General features: G+C 40.3%; 1 protein-coding gene across 1 annotated transcript; it reads left to right on the top strand.

Annotated features, from left to right (window-relative positions):
• The first annotated feature begins 1,841 nt into the window (after window positions 1–1,841).
• LOC139737145 (trifunctional purine biosynthetic protein adenosine-3-like) lies at window positions 1,842–20,545 on the top strand. Its single transcript, XM_071647823.1, has 16 exons — window positions 1,842–1,986; window positions 2,785–3,061; window positions 3,336–3,447; window positions 4,401–4,469; window positions 4,963–5,088; window positions 5,609–5,696; window positions 7,220–7,474; window positions 8,634–8,868; window positions 13,045–13,255; window positions 14,110–14,308; window positions 14,766–15,014; window positions 15,702–16,061; window positions 16,845–16,970; window positions 17,571–17,707; window positions 19,308–19,562; window positions 20,354–20,545. The coding sequence occupies exons 1-16, from the start codon at window positions 1,842–1,844 to the stop codon at window positions 20,543–20,545; spliced, it is 3,036 nt and encodes a 1,011-aa protein (XP_071503924.1).
• The last annotated feature ends 836 nt before the right edge of the window (window positions 20,546–21,381 follow it).

Below are 21,381 nucleotides of genomic sequence, written 5' to 3'. Positions count from 1 at the left end.
AATTTGGCAAAATTATGAAAATGATTCCCTCCGATTTTGGGAAAATAGACTTCAAATATACCCCTCTCCCAAAAGTTGTCTTTTTGCGCGGTGTAAAATTGCATGAACATGATTTTTGTAATGAAATAATTGACGTCTTTCATATCTTTTGCACCTTATCCTTTGCACCAGAATCACATTCACAATTCATCCCACGAATCACCGTACCTGGTACACATAAGTATAAATCTGAGGTAAGATGTGAATTTCTTTGCGTTTTTACATTTTTATGTCGTGTTTTTTTGTGATTTCGGTCCACACAACATTCTGTGAGGCTAATCTACGAAGTCTCACGCGTACTGAATGTCATTAGTATGCAAAAAAGTGCATGTCCGGAATTACCATGCTGTCTGGTAATACCATACCTGTATATACAAGGACTGTTGGTCTTGATGAAATTGAAAATGGGGTGGTAGGGTCCCACATGATTGCTACACTCACTAGTATTAAATTAAACTTAGTAATATATCAGTCAATTAATGATTCAATTTGATAGAACCCTAGCCATTTAGACAAAAACTGTAGAAGTCTACTTGACATTTTTTTTTCCACAACCAAGACTCAAGCTACAAGGACTAAAAGCACAGCAATATTGCACACTCCCCTTTTCCTCCTTGTTTGGTTCCAGACGGAACGTTGAGGAGTAGGTCTACCTTGAAGAAGAGGAAGGAGGTCCTCCTCCTATTACAAGAAGGTCCGGTCCTACTCCTAACAAGACCCTATATCCTTTTGGGTAGGGCTATAACTGGCTAGTGGTGGGGGGGGGGGGGGGGGGAGGGGAGGGGGATGAGGGGGTCTACAAAAGCGAGTGAAGTGATTTACTAAAAGTAGTAATCTAGTCTATAATAATGTGTCTAAATTTTTTGGCATATAGAACATCAAAACACTTTCATGACGTTGGAAAATCACACCCTCTGAAGAGTCAGAAAAAATAATAGACTATCACTATTTTATTTTTAATTGTATGTGGTATTATGATTGCAACTAGATCAATCTACAGCATAACGTCATGAAATTCTATTCCACTTTTTATTTATTTCAGATGACAATGATGACGTCAGCTAATTGGTGTGATATATGGATACTTGGAATTGTTATTGACAATTGATATCCTTTTGGAATAGAATCTACAGTATGTAATAAAAACAAGTGCCCAAATCCAAATGTGACCCGCTACAACAAAAGGATCCTAAAGTCGCTGACAGGCAAACCAAGCATGTCCCAGAAAAATGCAATTTTCATGCCTTTCCTTTGATCATTTAGCTTCGAAATTTCGGCAGATGATAGAAGATACATTAGACTATAAAATTATGTAAAACAGAAATCCGAACGTTTTGACAGATTTTGGTGATGTGACTTCAAACTCGATTATCTCAGCTCACCCGTCAGCGACTTTAGGATCCTTTTGTTGTAGCGGGTCACAAATTAATCAAAAAAAGTGCATTTTGCCGTCATTTTCATGATGTTAACGCACTGTGTGGATATTGCGGTGAAAACAAGCAGACGGATGCACACGCAGGGAAATTTTTGAAACGTATAGTCTAGAAAAACGGTCAGGAAGTCATTTTGAGCATTTGAAAATTTGGACGTGTATGCTTGCATCATGATAGCCTGACTGATAAGCTCTGTACAAAAAGATCAGGTGACATTTGAACTTTAACATGCCCACTGGAAATGATAAAGCTGTGACATTTAGTTATGAAGATATGATCGATCATCTTGACGTTATACCAACATCTTTGATATGTTTGAAGTAAGAAACTGGCATCATTTCAGATTGTGAACCTTGGTGAATGTCCGCCATGAGCGACAAAGTCCTTGTGATTGGAAGCGGAGGGCGGGAGCACTGCCTGGCATGGAAGTTGGCTCAGTCTGCCTCGGTCGCCCAGGTGATGGTCGCCCCTGGGAATGCTGGAACAGCCAACTGTGGCAAGATTAGCAGCATGGGTAAATGTTGATATTACTTTGCTTTGCTTTAAACTTCTTCCACTACACAGTTAAGACAATATTGTGAGGAGTTCATCCTAGAGCCACCAACTGCAAGTTAATGTCAGCCTGAGATGAAAATGAAAGCATTTATTTTGTTATACTGTATTTTTTTAGAAGAAGCAGAGATATGAGTGAAAAATTGTATTATAAGAAAGACTGTCCCTTGACGGGTAAGTGTGGATGCGATCATGTTAACCAGTTAAACCTTTGAATCATGAACAGCCTTTAGAAGCAGCATAAAGAAAAAGACTTCCTGTACCACAGCCTTATCTGAGTAGAAAAAATGTTACATATAAAAAAATTTGTTCCTTTTTTGTGTATCTACTGATTTTATTTGTTATTTTCATTTATTCACTTGAAGAATATATTTAGAAAGTGTGAACAAATTAAAATGTGCATATGAATCAATGATAATACTCTTACACAACTGAGAAGGGAAGTCTCAAATTCTTTGTCTTTGACATTGTCGGCTCAATTCACCCTCCTGGATTGTGATATTGTAAGATGTAGCTCATTTCTTCTAAAACAACAGTCGGGATGGCATAATGTCAGTAAAACAAGATGTTTCATATAGTCTAAAATGAGCAGCACAGGTGTAATGAACCGCTTTGTATGTTATCTTCATGTCAATTTCACCATGTTTGTGTCAGTCATTATATTGCTTGGTCAGTACTTTCAATGCCCATATACCTGGTATAATGTACATTTGCAATTCCTGATCTGTAATCTTATTGCTTTCCTGTGTGACTTCCTCAGGTGCTGATGTACCTGTTAGTGACTTCCCTGCCCTGGCTGAGTGGTGCAAGAAGCAAGGTGTCAACCTGGTTGTGGTGGGGCCTGAGGCTCCCCTCGCTGCCGGTATAGCCGATGCCCTAGGGGAAGCGGGCGTGGCCTGCTTCGGACCGTCGAGGGCGGCGGCAGAGATAGAGTCCAGTAAGGTCTTTGCCAAGGGCTTCATGGACAGGTTTAAGATCCCCACAGCAAGATGGAAAAGCTTCACTGAGGTTGAAGAGGCCTGTCAACACATCAACACGTGAGTCAGCTTTGGCAGGCCAGCTTTACTTACTCTTTGTGAGTTTGAGTCTCAAGTGTGAATATGTGTGTAACAAAATGGTAACGAAACGTTCTGAAATTAATGCAATAAAGAAAAGATGCCCTGTGAATCAGTACAGAGTCCCCTATTGATCAGATCAGTTCTTGAAGTACATGTATGTAAGTTGATGGAGCTGGGGCATCTGTGTTTTAGAAATCTGGTCCTAAGTGAGCTGATGTTTGTTCATTTCTTTCCCCTGACCATCTCATTCCAGAGCACCCTACAAGGCATTCGTGGTAAAAGCTAGTGGGCTGGCAGCAGGGAAGGGTGTGGTGGTAGCCAGCTGCCAGGAAGAGGCCTGTGAAGCTGTGAAGAACATCCTCCAGGTAGGTCATTTAAACAACAACAACAACAAAACAAAACAAAATAAAACATAGCAAAACAAAAATATGCACTGTGTGACAGGAAGACCCGAGGTTTCATTCATGGTGCAGGATTCAGTGTCAACAGTGTTTCAGATTTTATGCACAGAATGGAATCAAAGGAGAGTGATGGTAATATCAGATGTTATAAAGGAGACGTGTAGTAGTTTAGTTTTGAATCTGAAGAAACTTGTATTGTTCCTGATGGAAATTCACTTCGTTATATTCTAGCATTTCCCACTTCATTATTTGTTATACGTTTCAACTGTAAATTTCATGCTTCTGTGAAAGAATTCATTAACTGTTAGCCTCTGGGAATCTGTGTCCTGCGAGCAGTGCTTCTATGTAGATTCCTCATATTTCATATGTATTCAGTCTCGTATTCATTTGTATTTGACAATATGTACATCCAATTCTTGATATGTTTCTGATCTACTTGTTGAATGTGGAATATGGAGCCATAAAAACAAACAAAAAATTTTGTTGACCTAAAAACCATTTTGCTTCCCAACTTAGATTACTAACTTCCTCACTCAGTCTCAAGTCAAAGTTTAAAAGCAAGAGCTTAATTATTTGAAAAAAAAAAGTTTTTTCATCATGCATAGTCGCATAGTGAAACATTCAGGGATGTTGTTACCAGATGTGAACTTAAAGGGCATCAGCTGCAGTGCCTTATAGAATTCATTCTGATGCAAGTTTGCAAGGCGTGATGTTTTTGGTGATACTCCAATGAATATCAGGAGGGTGAGGAAAGTAGGGTTGTGTGCTGTAATAAATTTTTCAGTTCAGTGTGTATGAGATACTCTACTGTGCATTCCAAATCACTTCATTGTGAAAATGCATTAGAAGGCTGGCAGTGGTTAAATTCATCAATCATATGTATATGTCTTCTCTTCTTTCTTTTTTTTCCTGCTCAGGACAAAGTATTTGGGACAGCTGGTGAAAGTGTGGTCATTGAGGAACTCTTGGAAGGAGAAGAAGTCTCTGTGAGTATGCAGTTTGTTTTCTTTTTTTTCTTCTTCTGAACCTGCAGAGATGCCTCCAATCTCTCATTACACTTTGACCTCTTAAATAAACGGTTAGCATATGAGAAGTAACCTTCAAAACAAAAAGGGCACCATAATCTTAGCACCACACAGCTTCTTTTGACATTTGAAAGCTTTTTGTTTTTTGATCTGCTTGTTTTTAAATGTGATTATTTCTTGAGCTTTATTCCAATATAGTAACAAAAAGTGTTAGATTGCAGAGTCTGTGCACGATATGTTCTCTTTCTGGAGAAAAGTGTTTCTCTCAGTATATCTGTAATGTTATATGCCAAAATGAGAGGGTAGAGTACATGGAGGGGGTAGAAGAGAAGGTAGTGGATTGGAGATGGTGTTGTTCAAGTTTCATGGGGCAAATTGTATTATGTGTCCTTGCCCATGGTGCCAGTCCCTCCTTGGTCTTTTAGTTTTCCACTTGAAATGTTCTTAACAATAGGTGCTGGCATTCTGTGATGGGACCAACTTTGAGCCCATGCTGCCTGCCCAGGACCACAAGCGGGTCCACGACGGAGACCAGGGACCAAACACCGGTGGTATGGGGGCCTACTCTCCCTGCCCTCAGGTACTTTCCCCACCCCATCACCTCAAGAATCCCCCCCCCCCCCACACACACACACACATGCGCAGAGACACAGACACACACCGCTAGCCTTGTAGAATTATCAGCTGGTTAGTGATAGGACCAAACTCTGGTGGTGTGAGCACCATACTCGAGTACTTTCCTGTTTTACCAGACCCCTTTTCTAAAAGTTGCAATTCCACGCCTTTTCCCTTCAACCATGAGGTTAAAAAAAAGTACTCAAACTTTAGCTGGCTCAGGTGAAAGAGCTGCTGCTTGTGATGGCTAAACTTAGTGAATCTTGATTTGGTGCATGATAGGCATTCACACTGTAGGAAAAATATGGTTTCTTATGATCTTTACTCAGAAGGAATTGCAAGATACATGTTTGTCAATTTTTAAGAAATAATGCTGTCCCCTTATCGGCTTTAGATGGCTTTGGGGTTTCAGTTCACACTGCAATCTCTTGATAGTGTTTAGCCAAATTGCTATGTTAATGCATCATGTTCTCTTCCCCCCTCAGGTCTCAAAGCAAATTTTGCAACAGATAAATGAAGAAGTCCTCAAGAGGGCGGTAAATGGCATGAAAGCTGACGGACGACCTTACAAAGGTACAGGACAAACTGTATTTGGCATTTATTTGTAGATGTGTCTTCCTGCAAGGTAAAGATTGCTGAGCTTGGAAGACCTTTGTTTTGAAGAGCCACGAAGGATTCATACCTATGATCTTACTTTGCTTTATTGCAGAGTACAGGTATGACATACATAAATGGGGTTAATTCAGGGAGGTGTTATAGAAGGAGAGACAACTCCTGCTCTCCTTTGAAGTCATGCGCAGCACCGCCAAGAAGTTATGCGCTTAACTACAGGTGAAAATCAGGTGTTTTGACAAAAGAGAACATCAATAATCGGGATTAGCGCTCTCACATCTCGAAATACTTGCCCCTTCTGCATTTCGCTCTCTCTCTTTCAATGTGACGGCAACAATGAATTTGTGTACCTTGAATTGGAGCAGCGAATCAAAATGCAGTGTAAAACTGACAATTTTGACAGCAAATAGTTTAAAAGCACGCTTGAGCACGCTTTAGCGGAGTACTTTATTTGAAAGATCAAAATATCCCAGATTAAAGGATAGAAAACTAACGTGCGGAAATGTGCGCATTATAGAAAAATGTTAGGTTTTTAAGAGGGCCTAATTTTCATTTCATTTCGATTTGTGCATTACGAAGAAACTAGAAATACATGTTTATAATATTGAATTCTTTCCTAAACTACTCTTAATCAATTAAGTATTTCATTTAAAATTTTACGGGAAATAAAGCTTGTAATTCAACGAAAGGTGAAATGCGTTCATCGTCTCCGAACTTCGCCTTGCAACTCCAGCGGTGCTGAGCATGACTTCAAAGCATATAGTGGAATGCTAGACATCCCATTAGTAACGCCTTGAACACAAACATGTGTTTGCATGAATTACGAAGAGTTGTCTCTCCTTCTGTAATACCTCCCTGGTTAATTAAAGTGTGCATACATACACACAGACTAGAATTTTATGTGGATCTATAGACAAGGTCTTTTCATAGTAGGATCGTTATTGTAGCACAAGAAGTTTGAATTCAGAATGCACTTCTTGCCTAGCTGCAAATCTCTCTTATCCTGCCAGAGTCTCTGTATCCTGCTAAAACTGTGGAAATTCTGTAATAAAACCGGAAACTTCTCCATGATGGAGAGGGAAACACACTACAGATTTCCAGTGAATTCATTTTGAACAACCCCCCCCCCCAAAAAAAAAAAAAAAAAACAGCTGTTATTCTAGGTACAAAAGGGGAGCATATTCCCGAGTAACATAGAATTAGTTTTCATTTCTTTTTATAAATACACAGGGGTGTATTACGTAAGATTTCATACATGATGTTGAGAGATATTACTCTCGAATCATGCAAAATGTTGAGATGTTTGCAAAAGGGTTATATGACCTTTAAATATAAAGTTGATTTAAAACTTATAGGAATGCCACAAGGCTGTCATCATGGTGCAGTGTCACATTGTAACATTTTTCATGCACTTTTGGTAAAGGTTCTTCATGGCATTTTCGTAATTCTCTGAAATGAAATGCCCTCTTTTGTTGACTTTCCAGGAGTTCTGTATGCTGGTCTGATGCTAACTGCAGATGGCCCACGTGTCCTTGAGTTCAACTGTCGCTTTGGTGACCCAGAAACTCAGGTCGTTCTCCCCCTTCTGAGGAGTGACCTCTATGCCACTATGAAGGCGTGTGTTGACGGAAACCTGCCCAGCGCGCCTCCCAGTTTCCATGACGACAGACATGCAGTGGCTATAGTCCTCGCCAGCGGTGGCTATCCGGGGTCGTATGCAAAAGGGCGTGAAATAACAGGTGGGAGAATAGGGTGTAAATGAAGTACTCTCTGTATGGTTGTTTGCTTCATTTTTTTTCTCTTTACCTTTACCGAGGAAGGAGGAGGTCAAGTGATCATCGATTTTGGTTTTTATGTTTGCAAAATAACTTTTAAAATAAAAAATTGTCGACGGATTTGAATTAAATTTACAGGAAAAGTCAATAATGGCACAAGGAGCAGATGTTTAAATTTTGGTGGTGATCCGGAAATTATTATGGATTTTTGAAAGATTTTTGATCTTTTGGCATATAAGGTTAATGAATTTGGGACTTCTAGCTGCACATACTGGAGGTTTACTTACGCGCACTAAAGCACATGCTCTGCTCGGGCAAGGCACTGTACGTGTAGCTGATGACGTAAAACAAAAGGCTTCTATATGGGCATATGCATGTGTGTATGGATGGAAATTAGATGCTGGCTTGCTGGAGGTTTGTGTTCTCCGGGTGCTTTTTCTAGTTTATCTCTTGACCTGTCTCCTTTTTGCTTTTTCTGTGGAGAATGCTGCTGAAAAAATATTGACCTTCACTGTTTGAACACTCTCTTTGCGAAATAGATATGAATGAGTTTGCCTATTGTGTATTGTATTCAGAGCCTACTTTAGATGCATACAATTTTAGTTTGGGAATGAGATTGAGTGGTGATATTTAATGAATCCTTTTCATTGTTAATTATGTTATCCTGATAAGTTTAATAAAACAGGACTCTACCCTTCACAAAAATTAGTGAAGGACCTTGATTTTTATTTCACCACGGGTCACTCACTTCAGCCAATGGCTTTTCTTCTGTGAGTCTGTGTAGTTTAAACCATACAGTTACAAGATACAACATTTAATACTTAGTATAGGAAATGAAAGAAAAATAAACAGACAACACACAAAAGGAAAACATACAAAATCATGCATGTTACCCAAAAAAGGAATTAAGATACAAAAAAAAAGGGAGATTGATAAAAAAGTTGTTTTAAATGAAATGATGGACAACAAATTAAACAATGGAATAAATTCAGATTGTATTTGATTTGTGTGATATTCATTCTACTGATATGTCTGAGTGTCTGAGATCAAGATTGATCAGGAAGCGTGTCTCATAAACCTTTTCACTCTCTCCCTCTCTCTTTCACCCTCCAAATCATTCAAGGGCTTGATGCAGTGGCCAGCCAACAGGACACGATGGTCATCCACGCGGGAACGACCAGCAAGGACGGGAAGCTGGTCACCTCCGGTGGCCGTGTCCTGGCTGTCGTGGCCACAGCGGCTGATTTACCAACTGCTGCCCTCCTGGCCAATGAGGGCGCCAGAAAGGTCCAGTTCGAGGGATGCTTCCACCGAACAGACATAGCAAAAAGAGCGTGCAATTTTCTAAGTCAGAACAGGTGTGTGTGAATTCCGCTATGTTAATCCTTCATTGTCATATTGTCCACTTTCTGCCGTGTCCAACTGCACAAACAAGTTTAAGATTCATTCCAAGAAAATGTGTGAGTGTAGAATAAGTTGTGGCAGAAGAAGCCATCTTCTGCCTCTATGCTCTTCCAAAGTGTCAAGAGCATGAAAGGCTTTTTTTTAAAGATTGAGGAGATAATCACTGAAAGAGTAAGAAGGGGGAATTTACCCCAAATATTATGTAGATTCAGATTATGCAGATATTAGTAGAACTCTCATGTGAAGTTTGAGAAATATGAGATAATCCATTAAAAAGTTATTGGATGTAACAGTTTAAATTAGATTTTAGTCAAATATGCTATCATTGTTGGATAAGAACACTACCAATTTGTGATGTCGCAGTAGGGTAGTGCTATAAAGAAAATTTTTAATAATATTTTTTTTAAAAGATTTTCTATCACAATGACATAGAACTTGACTTGCATCCTCGGAAGGCATGGCGTGCAAGGTAATACCCCTAAACATGTACTCTATATGTCAGTAACAACTAGAGGGAATATGTATCTTTCATTGAAAATGACATTTTGGAGAATTCTTGTTATTATTTCTTTGTATCATTCTACTACTGCGTCCGACATCACAAATTATTGTAGCCTTGTTATCCAGTGATGAGGATACATAGATTTCATCAAAAACTTTGAAAAATCATTGTTTCTAAAGCTTTGTCCGATATTCCGCACACTTCTGTTGGCTTCTTCTACAAATTGGTGCTTTTACTGTATCCACGTATGTATTTGGGTAAATTCTGTTTTGAGCTAGTAAAGCTCTAGTTTGGCTATTTGCAGCAAATTTGGATCATCAGCGTTGCGCTTTAGTTTTATGTGTGTGTGCATTTGTGGTTGGGGCAGAACCACTGTAGATTATTTGTGTGAGATGTTTCAAGCACAAGAAGGGAAAACATCATCATTAGAGTGTGAAGATCCATTGCGTATTTTCTAGCAAGGAGTATTTTCATGCGGTAAAGGCACCGTGTAGAAATATGTCCGGCTTGAAAAATCCAAGTTGGCTGGCTGTCCCAGCTCCATGTATCTCTGATGGTGTTAAAGCATTAATTAGGCCACACGTGCTATCATCCTGCAGATGTCAGAAAATGGTGGTGGTCAGAGAATAAGGTGATTGTTCGTTATGTAATCTCACTAGAGCCACATTTGGGTAACCCACAACAATGTATACAGAAACACTGTAGGCATGACATAATTTTTGCGTTCAGAGTAGGTATGTTTTATGTAGGATTCAGTGATTGTGCGATATTTTAGCATTATGCATCCCATTTCAAACCACTGCTATAAGCACTATCATATCATATACTAACTCTTTGTGTGCCACGATTGTACACCTGAATCGTTCTACGGCTTGCCAACTTTGCATATTTTACTCGAACTCACAGCTACTCACAAACCAATTGATAAAATGCTATATAGCACAGGACAATGAAAGCGTCAAAGCCATAGCTTAGTCTTAAGATTTACATCACAGCAAAGCTCACAAATTTCTCTATAACTTTGCTGTGTTGCATTTCTAACAAACACTTCTCCATAAAGTTACAGTGCACTCCCGTTATAGCGAACACGGTTATAACGAAATTCCGGTTACAATGAAGTAATCCGCTGTATGTTTTTATTGTCTATTTGTTCAGTTATAACGAAATTTTGATATAATAAAAGAAATTGCCGGTCCCAAAGGACTTTGTTATAATGGGAGTCCACCGTATATGGCTTTGAAAGATACAATGTTTTCCAAAAGTGCTCATATACAATGGTCTCAGAATAATATGGCACACATGGCCACATACAGAGTTAAAGATATAATTCAGGTTCCCCACATCATCTTCTCTGTACTAATGACCATTCAGCTACAAGGAGTATCCGTTTGTAAGGAGGAAAATATAGCAGTCCTGACATCGTCTTTAGAACTGGGTTTGCTGCTAGTGGCATTTTTGATTGCTGCAGAAGGCAGCAGAACACATCAAAATCCATGTAATTTTTCGGCTAGATCATGGTTTTCCACGGGAGCCCCTAATGTGCATGTACAGAATTTAGGCTCTGGTGTGTGAAGGTATAGCAGTCTTTGCTGGTATGTCTGGTATGTACAACATGTATGTCTGTTAACAGTTGGATGGGTTTACGTCTGCTGGTCTTTCCAGAAATGTGTACTTTTGGTAGTGAGTTTTGTACTAAACTATAAAAAATCTATTCATTAAAACAGTGAAATAGACTGACATGGTCTTTGCCTTGTGCTGGCTTTACATAAAATAATGCACAAAAATTCAAGTCCTTGCCAGTAACTGATGTTGGCTGAATTTGATATCTTTTGTCTTGATAGACCAATGCCATTTAGTTTTGCCTAAGTTAGGCAACAGTGGCTTTTCATGCTGTTTTCAAACTGGTTAATGTTTGGGGATAGGGCGCGTGAGGTGGAGACATTGTTATGTATGTTGCAATTTCTGTATGTCTGCGACTGTGTATTCTCTGTTTAGTGATCCCATACTTCACCTGTACTGATGTTATTAGTGTGTCTATGCAAGGAGCTGAAATCATTAAAGCACTTATTTCTGTTGATGACCCCAATGTCAAGATGTGTCACAGTGCCTCCTTTAGCATGTCTTGTTAGTTTATCCAATTTGATCTGACCCTTGGCGCAGACCCTCCCCTTCCCCCCCCCCCCAAAAAAAAAGAGAGTATATATAGTATAAAATCATAGTAATGATTGTGGTAATTGATTGATGCAAAATATCAGCAATTGGAAAATTGTTTGAAAGTTTGAATCTGGGTAGTTTTAAGTAGGAGCACTATTACTGCAGGGAAGCTACAATGTATGTTTGTAGAATAGACAGATGCATTTATAAGTTGATATCTTCTGAAATGTCTGGGCAGTTCTGATGTATGCTGAACAGTTAGTATAGTGATCATGACAAGAAATCAAAGAGTATGTCAAAAGTTCAATTATCTACTGGTACTGGAATTGCAGACCGTCGGTGGTTCATTGAAAGCACCTGTGGAGCTCACACATGGAATATGTACATTATACATTTCAGGGTTCGAAAATTGGCGATGGTCCGCTGGCCATTGGCCACCCAAAATCACGTCGGACTAGCTAAAAATCATAAAATTCTGAAGTTACTAGTCCGTCTGGCTGGCCAAAATATTGCTTCAGTGTCAAAATTGATTCTAAGTAGTCCACCTGGCTAGTTTAAAAAAAAGTTAAGTGCGACCCCTGCATTTGCAGTCACTACTGTCTTTTCATGTATGATGTATCAGCAAATAGACACATAGGCTATCCCACCAGACATTCATGCTGTTAGAAATATGCACATATTAGTTCACATACAGGGGACTCCCGTTATAACGAAGTCCTCAAGACTAGCAATTTCTTTCATTACATCAAAATTTCATTATAACCGAACAAATAAACAATCAAAATATAGAAAGGATAATTTTATTTTTTTGTAACCAGAATTTCGTTATAACCATATTCATTTTAACAGGAGTGCACTGTACTATCAAGAGTCTGTTAGAACCAGTGACATACTAAGCACATCTCCTGTACAGTCGTGTTGCATTATCAGTGTGGTAATTGGAGAAAAGTATGAAAAGAAGGGGAATTGTTGGTGAAGAAATACCAGAAATATTTACAAACTATCCAGTTCATAGGGATAGGCTCGACATCACCATTAAATCCTTATGCAAGCAATGTACTGAAATCCTGTCATAAAGCGTTGGCTGGAACCATGATTTTACCTTATCATAACCAGTACCTCATAGAAATACTGAATGAGAAACCAGCTCAATACACCTATGGAATATTGGGACTGACGAATTCACCTTATTACAAAAGTGAGCTTATTATAACCAATTGGTCCTTATATCTCCCAGAACAAGGCCAGGAAGATCAAAATTTATGAGGGCAAAAAAAAAACACATAAAAAAAACAATATATAGCACAAATCTTCCAAATGATACTGATGCCTAAGTGCTGGTACAAGACTGGATGAGTCAAAATAGGATGATTATGAAGACGGGATATCCTACGCTGCCTTTGTTCATGAGCCTACAGGCAGAAGAAGGGAAATTCTAAACCATTTCATGGTGTTCCTCTTGTCTGTCACCCAGATTACCGGGACTGACATACAGTTCCAGCGGAGTGGACATCACAGCCGGCAACTCCCTGGTAGCAGCCATAAAGCCCCTGGCAAAGGCCACAGCCAGGGCGGGGTGTGATGCAGCCCTGGGGGGCTTTGGGGGTCTGTTTGATGTCCGGGAAGCGGGCTACAAGGACCCTATCTTGGTATCAGGCACTGATGGAGTGGGGACAAAATTAAAGGTATGCGAGGAAGTTGTTTTTATACATGATTGATCATCAGCAATGTACAAACTTTGTTCGTTTTTCTTTTTCTTTTTTGTCATAATGTGTCTCCATCAGTGGTCATAATGTGCCTCCATCAGTGGTAAACGGGGCATTCCACTTTTATCTTCTCCATCTGTCAGTCTGTCTAGTTGTACATATTACGTAAGATGGCTGCACACTAACCCATTGTTTCTACTGATCCGACCTTTCTGTCGGACCAGTATGTACCCAATTTTCCTTTTTTTACTGGTCCATTCCTGGAAAAGTTACTGGTCTAACAGTGATTTTTACTGGTCAGGGACCATTGGCCCAGTGCCAGTGTGCAGCGTTGGGTAAGGTTTCTTGGATAGAAGGATTATGATATTCATTGAGCATTAAGCTAATTAAAGGAAATAATTGTGATAAAGGAGATGCATTAAAGTGTGAATGGAATTCAATTTGGATTGTTCTTTTTTTTAACCCCGTGAGTTCAAGAAGTATGGGTAGCTGACATTGCAATCTTATCCACACTTGTCTACAAACCCTGTAGTTGTATTGCATTACAGGGCTTTGTTTACCCCACAGTCATACTTTGGGCAAAGCACAGTAAACATCTGTTTGGCATACACTCCCTGTAGCTACCTCACTCAAAACACAGTTCAATAGTCCAAGGTCATAATTAGGCGACATCATGATTTCATAGCATCAAATACCTCTTGCTTATAGAGATCGAGATACAAGAGCAAGAGAACAAGTTTTATTGCATTTTCATAGTGTTATTGGAATATTGTCCATCTGTATCTGTTTGAAATATTATGATTTGACCCCAATTTGTATGCTGTATGCAATAGATAGCCCAGATTTGCAGTCTCCATGGGACCATTGGCCAGGACCTGGTGGCCATGTGTGTCAATGACATCTTGGCCCACGGGGCGGAGTCCCTCTTCTTCCTGGACTACTTCTCCTGCGGCAAACTGGACGTGAGCGTGGCAGCAGACGTCGTGGGCGGAGTCGCAGAGGGATGCAAAATGGCTGGCTGTGCCCTATTAGGTGAGATACCAACTCTTGTGTTACCTGTACTCGTTTTATCATCAAACCAAGCAAGTAAACAAAAAAGAAAAAAACAAAGCAAAACACCTTGAGGAAAATGACTCAATGACTGGCAGAGTATAACTTGTTGATCGAAAATTCCCAGTTTCTCATCACATTAGAGTAAAAGAACTACAATGCAACCATGAGGATACATACGTGTAGACTATGAGCACTAGCATTTGGTGTGTGGATGAACAATAAACCCTATGGAAGGGCTTTTTGCATTTATACCGGTCCTTAACCACATAAGGGTACAGAACTTCAATGCAACTATGACAATATGTAGACAGTTAGCACTGGCATCTGGTATGTGAATGAACAGTGAAATCCACAGGAGGGTTTGTTGGAGTTATACCAACCCTTAAACCACACCCATTTTGAGGCTGGTCTCACCATCCGACTCTTACAATTACAGGGGGAGAGACAGCCGAGATGCCAGGGATGTATCCACCCAATGAGTACGACTTGGCAGGCTTTGCCGTGGGCGCCGTGGAGCGAGGCCAGATGCTGCCCCGGGTGGAGGACATCCGGGAGGGTGATGTAGTCCTGGGCGTGGCCTCATCTGGTATCCATAGCAATGGCTACAGCCTGGTGCGGCGTCTGGTGGAGCGGGAGGGGCTGAGCTATGGAGACAGCTGCCTTTTCCAGCCTGGGATGACTTTAGGTATGACATGTTAAAAGTCACTTTGCCCTTTTTTCATAACCCTTCATTTTTTCACTACATTTTACCAAGAAAGGTACTGGGTATCAGAGCAGTATTTTTTTCATTTTTTTTTAAAATGAGCCATGAGACACTCAAAGCTTCATTGATAATTGCTGAGCTTGGAAATTTGTAGAGCTTAGAGAGTGTGCTCTTTCCTACTGGTAGAGACTTCACATCAACAAAGCAAAATATCATATCTCCAACCTTAAAAGTGGGTTCTAGTATCCAGGATTACAAATAGAATACACATCATAGTGATAGATATCATTACTGAAGGACAATTCAACCAAATGTTCAAGTTAGCATAAATAAATAGAGTTAAATAGTAACTGTAGACGTAACTCTTGACGCTTCATAACTGTAGACGTTTCATAAAAATTTGACCTAGATTAAGAGACCTGTTCTGGAAAGTGCCTTGATAGTGTATTTCCCATATGCCTTTGGCGAGAAGTTTTTTTTTTTTTTTTTTTTTAAGTGACTATGAAACAGATTTTTGAGTTGCAACTGATTAACAAATTGCCCTGCATCGATGGAATTTCATGAATTGGAAAGATTTTTTAGTGTCCTCTTTCCATATCATGTGCATGACTTGTCTTTGAGTAGAGCAGCAGTGAGAGGATTTTGTGTTCATTTTCTCTCATGATGTAGGTGAGGCTCTACTGACACCAACAAAGATCTATGCCAAGACTCTCCTCCCGGCCATCCGCTCTGGGAAGGTCAAGGCCTTTGCTCACATCACGGGCGGCGGGCTCGTGGAGAACATCCCCCGGATACTGCCGCAGTCCCTGGCCGTCCAGCTGGACGCATCGCGTTGGAGCATTCCACCAGTCTTCGGGTGGATCGCCCGCCACGGAGGGGTGGAGGAGGCCGAGATGGCCCGCACCTTTAACTGCGGAGTGGGCGGGGTCCTGGTGATGGGACCGGAGGATGAGGCGGAAGTGAGGAGGATGGTGGCGGAGAGGGGAGAGACTGTCTGGAGGATAGGACAGGTGGTAGCAAAGTCTGGAGGTTAGTGTCATCGTCACACCCCTTTTTTCCAGTCTCTAGAATGTTGTTTTTTTTTGTTGGAAGAAAGTGTAAAAGAATGTGAACCTGCATCACCAACCCTACAGAAAGTTACCAGTGTTTAGTTAATGTGAGATTTAAAGAAGAGACTCTCAGGTTTAAACTGATATTAAACTCTATGAAACTTCCTGTTGAGAAAAGGGACTTTGTCGTGAGGTTCTGTTAATATGCATACACCTTATTGTGAGCAGGATGAGCCATAACAACCACTACAAAGGATGTTCAGATTATGCTGGAACTGGGCATTTTCATTAATCTCATTCTATTTGGGATTATTTCAAGGTATCAATGTAACTGCTCACCACAATCATGCACACTTACATGCCCCTACCGGTCATAAAAAGAATACAACCAAAATCATACCACAAAAGGAATGTGGTTTTACAAATACTTAAAAACATAACTTACATTTACTTCATGCTTCCAAGTTTCAGCTGTCAGGTCATACTGTATATTGTTAATAATGTCATTATGCCATAAGCAGCATACTTATTACTGAACGATAGTGAATCATGCATGTTTCTCTGTACTTGTGGTTTAAAAAAAAAAGAAAAAAAGAAGCTGAGCAGGAGGTTGATTAACAAAATGTACCCTTGAAGTCTGAGACATGAAATATATTTTTGTTCTTTCATACAACATTTCCATTGTAGCATTAAAGAGTCTGAATTGAATCTTCTTGATCTATTATTCTACCAACAATGTTTCTTTGTTGACTGGAATTCCCAGATGGACCCTCTGTTTCGGTTAGTGGTCTGTCATCTGCCCTGTCTCGCTGCTACACCTCTGCAGTCAATGGCACGCCTGAGAGCTCTGAAAAGAAGCTGAAAGTGGCCGTTCTCATTTCAGGCACAGGTGAGAAAGAAGTTGTTTTGTTTTTTTTTTGTATCTATGTTTCTCTTTCTTTCTTTGTCTCTCTTCGTGTCATTTTGGGTGAATTAAGATCACAGCTGTAACATCAGTATCTTTTTAAATGAAGTTACATAAGACTATTGTCATAGATTAGAATGACCTCTAAAACATGCAGGCTGGAATGAAATCAGGTACTTTGTCAATTCTGTTAGGTCATTTGAAGTGCTTGAGGTATCTCATGGCTATACTTTGATTGGAAAAAAAAAAGAAGAAATTGTGAGTTTCTTCCCCACATGTTGCACTGTTGCACTGTGTGTGAATCACATCAGGTAATAAATTTATTTTAGAGTCAACAGAAACTTATCAGTATTACAATATTAAGATTATGTTACATTAAGCTGTGTTAATACGTACGTTGCCTAAGGGGAAAGTGTGTGATTGATTCTCCCTTTAACCTGTTGAGGACGAGTCCCGAGTGTACTCTGGCAAGTGTCTATTGGAAATGTGTGTTGTAGCAAAATCAGCCCGTCATCAATGGGTAAGTGTTAGGACCTTGTGTCATTGACTTGGAGCTTAACACTATTTCTTTCTTTTGACGTGCAGGCACCAACCTTCAAGCCCTCATCAACCACACCAAGGACCCCAAGGTGAAGTCAAGAGCAGAGATTGTCCTCGTCATCTCCAACATCCCTGATGTCCTAGGGCTGGAGCGGGCCAGGAAGGCTGGTATCCCAACCCAGGTGAGATGATTTGGGTTAAACCAAAGTCAGGTGATCTTGCTGATTCAAGCTGTATTCGTTCCATGGCAACGTGAAAGTCAAGGTAAAAGTTTCCCAGATGACCAATCAGTGACCAGGATGCCAGGAGAAGCGGCTGGGCATAGCGCACCCCGCCTGCACGCACCGGTCGACTGGGCAGTGTGTGAGCTTCACGCTTCGGTTAGCGGCAAGCAGCAAACTGACCAATGAGATCACTCTGGTCGTTGTTAGGGGCGGAGCCTATCTGTGGCGCTCAATTTTAAATTTTGGAACCAGTTTCTGCTTCGTTGAAACGCCAAAAAACATGGCCCAGAAAAACGCTATTGGTTGGACTTTCCTTTCACCATTTTGCTTCATAATTTCGACACATGATAGAAGATATGTCAGACTACAATAATATGTCAAAATCAGAAAATCGTAAGTTTTGACCAGTTTTGATGCTCTGACTTCAAACTCGATATTCACGGCTTCGACCATGCGCGACTTTAGGACCCTTTTGTTGTAGCGGGTCACATATTGAGGTGGGGGGGGGGAGGGGTATAGGGTTGAGCCTTTATGTGCTTTGAGTGCCAATCGACACTGAAAACCCCATAGTGTTGTACATATTGTCACAAGCCCCTGAGCCCGTGGCACAGAAAGGTTTAATCCAAGGTGTGGTGAAAAGTGAAAGTGCTAGATATCCTAGATAGAGAGCACCACGGAGATAAACAAGAGGTTGTCATTTACTGTGTGGATGGGTTGTACCATGCAACAATAATTGTGAGCAACATAGGAGCACTTCCAAAGACATGCAAGCTGTGGTCTCTCTGTGGTTCTGACTTAGGGAAATGGACTGATATGAGTAGTTTTACCACATTATGCTGCAATGTTCTCTGCTAAGGCTATGAATAAACTATAATGCAGGAACCCATCTAAGCCAAGTAAATACAGCCACATCTCTTTCCAATCCAAAAACTATCCACCATCTATTTTGTAAAATTGATTTTATCGCACTAAATTTGTTGTTGCAAGTCTGCATTATGATGAGCACTGAATCCACAAGTAGTTATACACAGGCAACTCCTGTTATGATGATGTCCTTGGGACTCCCAGTTTTCTTTCATATTGTTGAAATTTTGTTATATCTGAACATGAAAGTTTATAGAGATATTTAGATTATCATTTTGAGACATGAATTATTACTCCATTGTAAGAAGAATTTCATATAACTGTGTTTGTTATACCCTCAGCAACGATAACTTTAAAAATAGTGAATGAAATGCATGTCAGGAATCCCTTCTCTCCAAGTTCTGTCCATTGTGTACACACATTAATAGGCAGTTCCAAGAGCATCCAAGTGCTCTTGGAACCACATTTCTCTGTACACATATTTCTCTGTACCACTTAACCAAATTGAATGGGGTTTTCTGCAAAATATCGGCAAGATATTATCTTTTTAGACCCTGAAATAGCATTCAGACAGTTTGATCATACTGAAAGTTATCAATGCAGAAATCCGATGGTAATTTTCTTGGGGACATACTGTAATATGAGAGCATTGTATTGAGGCATGGTTTTTCTCTGTTGGAAACAATACATACAGGTGATAAGCCACAAGGGTCTGAAGAGGGTTGACTTTGACATGAGGGTACACGCAGCCCTGGAGGAAGCTGGCATTGAGTTTGTCTGCCTGGCCGGCTTCATGCGCATCCTGAGCGGCGAGTTTGTTGCCCGCTGGCACGGCCGCCTCATAAACATCCACCCCTCCCTGCTCCCGTCCTTCAGGGGGATGAACGCCCACCAGCTGGTGCTGGAAGCTGGCGTCAGGCTGACTGGCTGCACTGTCCACTACGTCGTGGTGAGTGGTCAGATCTTGGGGCAGGGCAACCCTCAGCGTAACAAATATCAAACTGCTGTTCTTTCACTTGCACAGAAGTGCAGAGCTGTCTACCAGTATGCTTTCACCATACTTTGAAGGTTTATTCTTCATGTAAAAAAGTAAACATGGTTTTTAAAGCAGTTTAATTAAACTGATACAAGTAGTCTACCCATCCTTTTACTTGAAATGCTTTTGGCTTTTAGGATATATCTCTTACTGTGCATCTGCATGTTTCGAGGGTTTTTGTTCTTTGTCTGTGAGTTTGGCAGCCATGTAAATGACTGCATCCTTTTATTCTTTTTTTTTCACAAATGTCTATTCTGATGAAATTATTGAAAACATAATTTGCACATTTGGCTTTATGGTGGTAGACCTCTTTAGCTATCCTTTCAATTTCCACCAATTTTAGTCAGCAGGCATCACTTGATGTGAAATTAACACAAGCAAAAGTACAACCAACACAATGAGCAGTGAGAAATTAGAAATGACCGAAACTGGCTCTGAGCAAAAGAACTACAATTCACTCTCATCACAATGAATGTGGTTCTAACAAAATTTCGTTACTGTGACGTAAATATTTTGGTCACAAAATTATTATCTGAATACCTTAATACACTTTATTTGTTTGGTATAACAAAATTTCGATATCACAAAAGAAAGCTGGCAACTCCCCACGGACTGTTATGACACGAGTCCCCTGTTTTCGTGCAAAAGTCTTTACTTGTGCAGTAATGGTCCATCCATCTTTTCATCTTTTCACAACCTGACAGGAAGAGGTTGATGCGGGAGCCATCCTGGTCCAGGAATCCGTTCCTGTTCTGCCGGGTGACACGGTGGAGACCCTACAGGAGAGGGTCAAGACAGCGGAACATGTGGCCTACCCCAGGGCCCTGGAGCTCATCGCCAGAGGACAGGGGAGACTGGGGGATGATGGCAAGATTGCCTGGAAAGCAGACTCGTAGTGGGAGGCCCCAGCAAACTCCCCCATCATTCCAAAATGTTAGACCAAGATATGCACAGTTGAACGAATGGACAATCACAGATTTTTTTGGTGTCTTTTTTTTTTTTTTCATGCATTCCTCATCGTGTGCTCTTCAGCATGAGGCAAACATTTCTGTTATTCATATGGCTGTCCAATGAGGTTAAGCATTGTATTTATTTTCCAAGAACAGTATTGAAAACGCAAGCAACTGGAGCATGTATGCAGGTTTGATATGCTTGCATTTACTACATATTCATCCAAGTGTAGATTGATGGTTTGCCCACAAGGGCTTCTTTAAGGTGGCATTGTATGTGGACTGTTCTTACAAGAAAGCCCTATTATAGCAAGCTTGCTTGCGAGGTAATGCTTTTAGTGAGGAGAATTCGGCAGTCCCGATTTTCTTTTGCTGAATTTAGATGGTCCTTTTTTTCTTTTCTTTTTTTTTTTTGGTTGCGTTTACAACCAGTTACCGGTTATATAAAGTTAAAAACTGTGGTCCTTATGACAGGGTTGTTTATAACAGGGTTTCCCTGTACGAAAAACAGAAGTATAACAGTAACTTTTGTATAAGGCAATGATACCTCTGCTCCCACATCTTCTTTTCTTTTATAAATCTTATTGTGTTGTTACAACCCTTATGTCAAGAAATTGCATCATAAAGAAGATTTTCATTTGTCCGAAGGACTTCGTTAAAGGCGCATAGTCCTGGTAGTGTAGAGGGCGCTGTTGATGATACTGCCGATCGCTGTTAGCATTGATACAAAGATTGCCGAAGTTGAGCTGTCATCAAGAGTAAAGCGCATAGGTGTTCTAAGT

Source organism: Diadema antillarum, unplaced genomic scaffold (assembly GCF_040938485.1).
Source record: "Diadema antillarum isolate AM-2024a unplaced genomic scaffold, OU_Dant_1.0 seq00000682_RagTag, whole genome shotgun sequence".
NCBI classification, from domain to species: domain Eukaryota; kingdom Metazoa; phylum Echinodermata; class Echinoidea; order Diadematoida; family Diadematidae; genus Diadema; species Diadema antillarum.
Note: the sequence above shows the minus strand (reverse complement) of the source record. Positions and strands in the feature narration are given on the sequence as shown.

Excerpts from the sequence above, each read along its gene's own strand:
- LOC139737145 (XM_071647823.1), top strand. The coding sequence starts at position 1,842 with ATGAGCGACAAAGTCCTTGTGATTGGAAGCGGAGGGCGGGAGCACTGC. Across the intron at positions 4,470-4,962 it reads TGGAAGGAGAAGAAGTCTCT|GTGCTGGCATTCTGTGATGG; the intron begins GTGAGTATGCAG and ends TCTTAACAATAG. Across the intron at positions 14,309-14,765 it reads GGCTGGCTGTGCCCTATTAG|GGGGAGAGACAGCCGAGATG; the intron begins GTGAGATACCAA and ends TTACAATTACAG.